Source organism: Etheostoma cragini, chromosome 9, assembly GCF_013103735.1.
Source record: "Etheostoma cragini isolate CJK2018 chromosome 9, CSU_Ecrag_1.0, whole genome shotgun sequence".
Taxonomy (NCBI): Eukaryota; Metazoa; Chordata; class Actinopteri; order Perciformes; family Percidae; genus Etheostoma; species Etheostoma cragini.
In genome coordinates this window covers 29,385,721-29,391,156 of record NC_048415.1, presented here as the reverse complement: position 1 = coordinate 29,391,156, position 5,436 = coordinate 29,385,721, and the positions used below count along the sequence as shown (strand labels likewise).

The 5,436-nt window shown below is 35.8% G+C and overlaps 1 protein-coding gene across 7 annotated transcripts in view; it reads left to right on the top strand.

The window, feature by feature from the left end:
- ect2 (epithelial cell transforming 2) overlaps window positions 1–5,436 on the top strand; it is a 70,720-nt gene that overhangs the window by 30,876 nt on the left and 34,408 nt on the right. For all 7 annotated transcript variants that reach the window (XM_034881462.1, XM_034881461.1, XM_034881463.1 and 4 more), the window contains 2 exons: window positions 956–1,037; window positions 3,459–3,537. In XM_034881462.1, coding sequence (XP_034737353.1) covers window positions 956–1,037; window positions 3,459–3,537 — 161 coding nt within the window. The remainder of the gene's footprint in view (window positions 1–955; window positions 1,038–3,458; window positions 3,538–5,436) is intronic.

The following is a 5,436-nucleotide window of genomic DNA, read 5'->3' as shown; positions in this document are numbered from 1 at the left end:
GTTCTGAAGGCAAAAGGGGGTCCAACCCGTTACTAGCATGGGGTACCTAATAAAGTGGCCGGTGAGTGTGTATATATAGATAGATAGATAGATAGATAGACACACACACACAAAATTGCTTACTCCATTGTGTTGTAAGTAAGACACCTGCTGAAAAAGTTATTGTATTTTAGCTTGATTGCCATACTGTTCAAAAACATCCGAAGACATAGCGGACCAGATGCAGGCTTTATGCAAATTTTGAAAAGTCAAGGCTAGGACGGCACCAAACGTGAGGGCATGAGACGTGAGCATAATTTGTAAATTATTAATATGTTATATCATATTAATAATAATATTAATTTAATATACAGTCTATGGACAGGTGGCATGAGAGAGGAGGTCTCCAGGTGGTACCCATATTCGACACTTATAAAAAGGGCGCTCGCTCCCTGCTGGGTTGTAGTGCTCCCTCTAGAGGTCTGGAGAACCGTTTTTTGTCGCATTTTATTTCGGGGTTGTCTGCTTTTTATTTTGCATTGCTTATTTTTTCCGTGTTTTTATGCTTTTATTTTTGTATAGTTTCTATATTTACAGCACCTTTATGTATTTGGTTGTGTGTATTTGCAGAGTGTTTGCTGAATGCTATGCATGTTTTGTCAAATTAATGAAGGCCATGAAGGTCGGACACCATAGAAAAGACCCTAAAGATGTTTTTAATGTGGATTTGCAGCCTGTTAGATTTTTTTTTTTTTTTTTTTTTTTTTTTTTTTTTTTTTTTTGGTTGTAAATAGAACTTTAAACTTTCAAAGAAATGACAGAAGTGAGGGGACAGGCAACGAGAGAGTTCTCCTGTTGATACTTGTCTATAATTTCTATTTCTTGTTCTGTTCCTCTCCCCCTCTCTCTACAAATTGTTGATCTTTTCCTGCATGTCTACTCCTTAACAAACTTTCCATTTGTACCAATATTTCAGACATAAAGAAGCATACGCCAGATGACAACCCAGACAAGATAACACTGGAGCAAGCCATTGAGTCGCTGAAAGAAGTCATGACGTAAGTTGGCGTGACCTTACCTTTCTTTTATGACGATCACACAGCTAGCAATATATTTGATTATTTCAAACACCTCATGTGAACACTCATATCTCCTATTAAGTCTTGACCTATATGTAAGTTTAACTTGTTATAATTGACTGTTGAGTGAGATTTAGAAAAAATAAAGTGATTTTTAATTATAGATGTTGTTGAAGATTTATAATCCTAAACATATCTGAGACCAGGATTAGATGGACTCTTTGATGTTTCATTGCATTTCCAGATAGTTATGACGAAACATAAATGTGCACTTCCAAGCGGTGGTATTGGGGATAATGAAGATACAGTAGTAATATAGTAAATGTTTCAGAGTTTTTCCTGGCTCAGAACGACATTAGTACTGGTGTTCTTTATTTTTGGCAAGGTTTGCCATCGTTACACCCTGAAATGCTGGTCATAAGCTGAACTTATAATAATAATAATAATAATAACAATAACAATAATTATTATTCATTGCAACACAATTTCCCCATGGGGAAAATAAACATGAACTGAACTGAACTAATAATAATAATTAAATAATTCATCAATTTTCTCCCCTGTTTTTAGTCTTGAGTAGGAAAATTAAATGATTGTGTTGTTCTTGATATGAAACAAAAATGAGCAGTGAATCCACACAATTAAGAAGACGGAACCAGCAAATGTATGACAGTTTTTCTTGATCAGGGGTTGGCAATTAATTTTCCTAAGGAGCCATATGAGAAACAGTGACTGTTGTGGATGGCCGGACCAATAGGCTAAACTCAATTCTGCTCAATATTATTTTTATCTCTCTATAACGAGCAGTAAATTTTAAGGTCTTTGAAAAGCTGTAACTAGTAAGTGCACAAATGTTATGATTAGGACATGAAAAAAGTGAAGCAGACATAGCACAAAATGTAATTATGTCACTATTTAATCAACATACAGTACATGAATGAAATTGTGACCAAAATGTCAGTTTCTTTCCATTTTTCAATGAACAACATTCAATTAACAAAGTGCTATTACTATTTTGTTTGTAGTGTCGCTACAGAATTAGCCTCTTTTTAAACTTTTGTCTTGAAAAAGTGAAGCAAACATGCCGTAATTCCTCAAATAAAAGCCAGGGGCTTTCGTTACCTTTTTATTTGAAGCAGGCTTTTATTAGTGGCAGGCCTTTATTTCTAATTCCATCTGTTTGATAAGTATAGTTGTTTTACATAAACCGTTTTGAATGAAAAGCCCGTCATTATCTGCTTTCACTAAATAAGACCTGTGTTACATCCAGTGTAGCTACTGCCATCTGGTGGCACACTTAGCTGAGTAACACACAGACGCATTGACTAAAATACCGCAGGAAAATAATACTTTACATGAGTACCATAACCCAGAAAAAAAAGCAAGTATATATTTTTGAATCTTTTAAATTAAACTTGAGTGCACATTATATGAGAGGCATTTTTATTTAGATCATCCCCACAAATTTTTTACCCAGCCTTAATTTGCCTGGGGCACCTGACAGCTGTGAATCTCCAGGTTTCCCGCATAGTCATCAATCTTTCTTGTTACGGTTTGCCTGGAAAGCGGCACATTAGCGTATTAGCGCAACAGAGTCCACCAAACACTCTTTAATAAATTACCCTTCAGAAAATGGCTTACTGTTTTTGGCGATCGTGTGGGAGATTACAAAGCTGGTCTTGACTGCTTCATCCCTGGATGTGCAACGCTTGGTAAAAAGCCTTGTTGCTTTTGCAGTTTTACTAGCAAAGCTTCAGATGTCCGTGTCCGGGTCAAGTTTCATTTCTCTGCGTGTTTAGTAGTAGTAGTAGTAGTGGTAGTGGTGGTGGCGATTTAAATTATACTGCTTTAACACAGATCAGTTCTCTGTAAACGTAGGACAGAGTTTTACCTTTGACTTCAGTAAAGAAATACTTTGAAGTCCATGTTTGCTTAAAAACTCTGCACTCTGTATCAACCTTTTTATTTTTTCCCATGAGCTGACATTTTTTAGGAATAACAGTTCATTTGCGTCTATGCTAACGTCTTGTGAGCTCAGTTTGCGGCTCTCCAACACATTGCGGTTCTTGTACTTATTTTAAATTGCAACTTGCAACCAGAGAAGAAGCTGCATAATTTCCCGCGAAAAAGCAACTACACCGTTGCCTTCAAAATAGAAGCAATGCAGTTGTATTCTATGCTATGCACGTTTGATTACTAACTTCTAATTGACCTCATGCGGGCTGGTTAGGGCTGGATGTAGCCCCCAGTCCGTAGAACAAGAAGACAAGTGATAGATTATCAAAATGTTTATTGACTTTGTTTCTGTTGGTCAACTAATTGATTTCTTAACTAATTGTTTCAGTACTATTGACATTAACAATAACATTTTACTTTCCTTTGCCCTTCCCTCTCACATAGTCACATCAATGAGGACAAAAGGAAGACTGAAGGCCAGAAGCAGATCTTTGATGTGGTTTATGAAGTTGACGGCTGTCCTGTAAGTTTGAGGATTGCTGGTGTTAAAATGTCTGTGTTTGTGTTGACCAACCAAGTGCTTTAACATTGGCAGAATTTAGGTAATACAGATCTGAGGTCTGGAAAAAAAATCACTAGCTACAATAAAAAAAATACCATTGGGTTTTGTCATGGGACTAATGATGACCTTATGAATTCCATTTTTTAAATTTGTATCAGGAGAAATGTAAACAGCAACAAAAACTCTTGTTTTCTCTGGGCAAATGAAATGACTGGCATCTTAATATAAAATTTGACATCAAGAAAACTTCTATTAACTTCGACTAGTTTTGAGTGGCAATCATTGATGTAAACACTGAGTCAGCCTGCCCTTGTCTTTACGGATTTTTCCCTCCTGTCTGCGCTAAATACAGTCTATGGAGGACCAGGTCTACCATATTTAAGAATAAATACAGAAATAAATAAATGCTCAATAAATAAATAGGCCTACAATTAATTGCCCCCAAAAAATACAATGAACAAATAAATGTAGGTATAAATTAAATTATACAGTGAGACATAAATGTATATATCTCTTTTAATTAGCTTCCTTATATATTTACCTTTGTAATAATTACCTTATTTATTTATTGTCCGTTATAATCTTCAACTTTATTTAGTAATTACCTATTTTTTAAATGTATTTATTTCTTTGTGTGTTTAATTTTTTGGTCTGTTTTATTCTTCGTTGCATTTCTACCCTATTTATTTTCACCCCTGGTATTTATTTCCGCCTGTCACTTTTACATTTCTTTATGTATTTCTGCCTCATTAATGCAAATGAGGAAGGGCGGGTCTTAAGGGGTCAACCTCTGCCCATTGGTTGGTCAGCATTTCACTGCACGGTTGAATTTACATGCCACCAGCCACACACACTACAAAGATGGCTACCCGCGATGAAGTTGTCAGTGACAGGAGGCATTTAGCAACTGTTTTTGAAAACAATGCTAACGTTATAAGTATTGACTTTATCATTTTTTGTTTAGACGCTCTGACCCGCATAACCCGCATGTAGAAGTCCTTCCACGGCGTCCACAGGCGGCATAGAAGCAGGGCCACCAGCTATTCCTGGTGTGGTTAACGTTAGCGACCGAGTTAAGAAGATAGGCCGATTCCTCCACGTTCTGAAAAACTACATTGTTGACATCTGTGTCCATGTGTGCCGCTAACTGAAACACACGTTCTGTCAGAGCGTCTATGAAATGGGACACTACTTGGTTACATCACCATACAGAATTGATCACAAACTTCCAAGATGCTGTCTCTGTCTGTTGATTGTGTAGGTTTTGACAACAGTGTAATATGTATTTATATATTTATATATTTAATAGTTATTTTATGTTCACTTTGGTGGTGCATAGGCAGATATTCATATGTGTAGTACTTAGGTCTGTTGGCAATACATATGTGTATACACATGTATACATACATATACTCCATGTATACATGGTGTGTTGGATATCTGTTTCAGTTATTACTGTTTTGAATGTCATTAATGTTAAGAAAAAAAATTAACAAAAGTCTGTCTTCATTGCCGATAAATTAAACATAACAGGCATAACATTACAGAAAATGATGTTACAGAACCATTTTCAACTATGAGAACCATAACTAACATGTCTCACACACAAAAAGGCACTCATATGTGTAAAACTAAAAAAAACAACACACAAGACCACAAACTAACAAATTAACTACAGCTGTTCTGATATTTCTGACCAGTCTGAAGCCTGTTGACCTCACATTTAATCAGTGTCCCGTATCAAAACCAACAACAATATACAAGTGCATGAAGAGGAATTAATTACAAATGATTACAATAATACAGTACCAATGCAATAATGAATGGGTACAACATGAACATATGAATTAGGAAACTTCT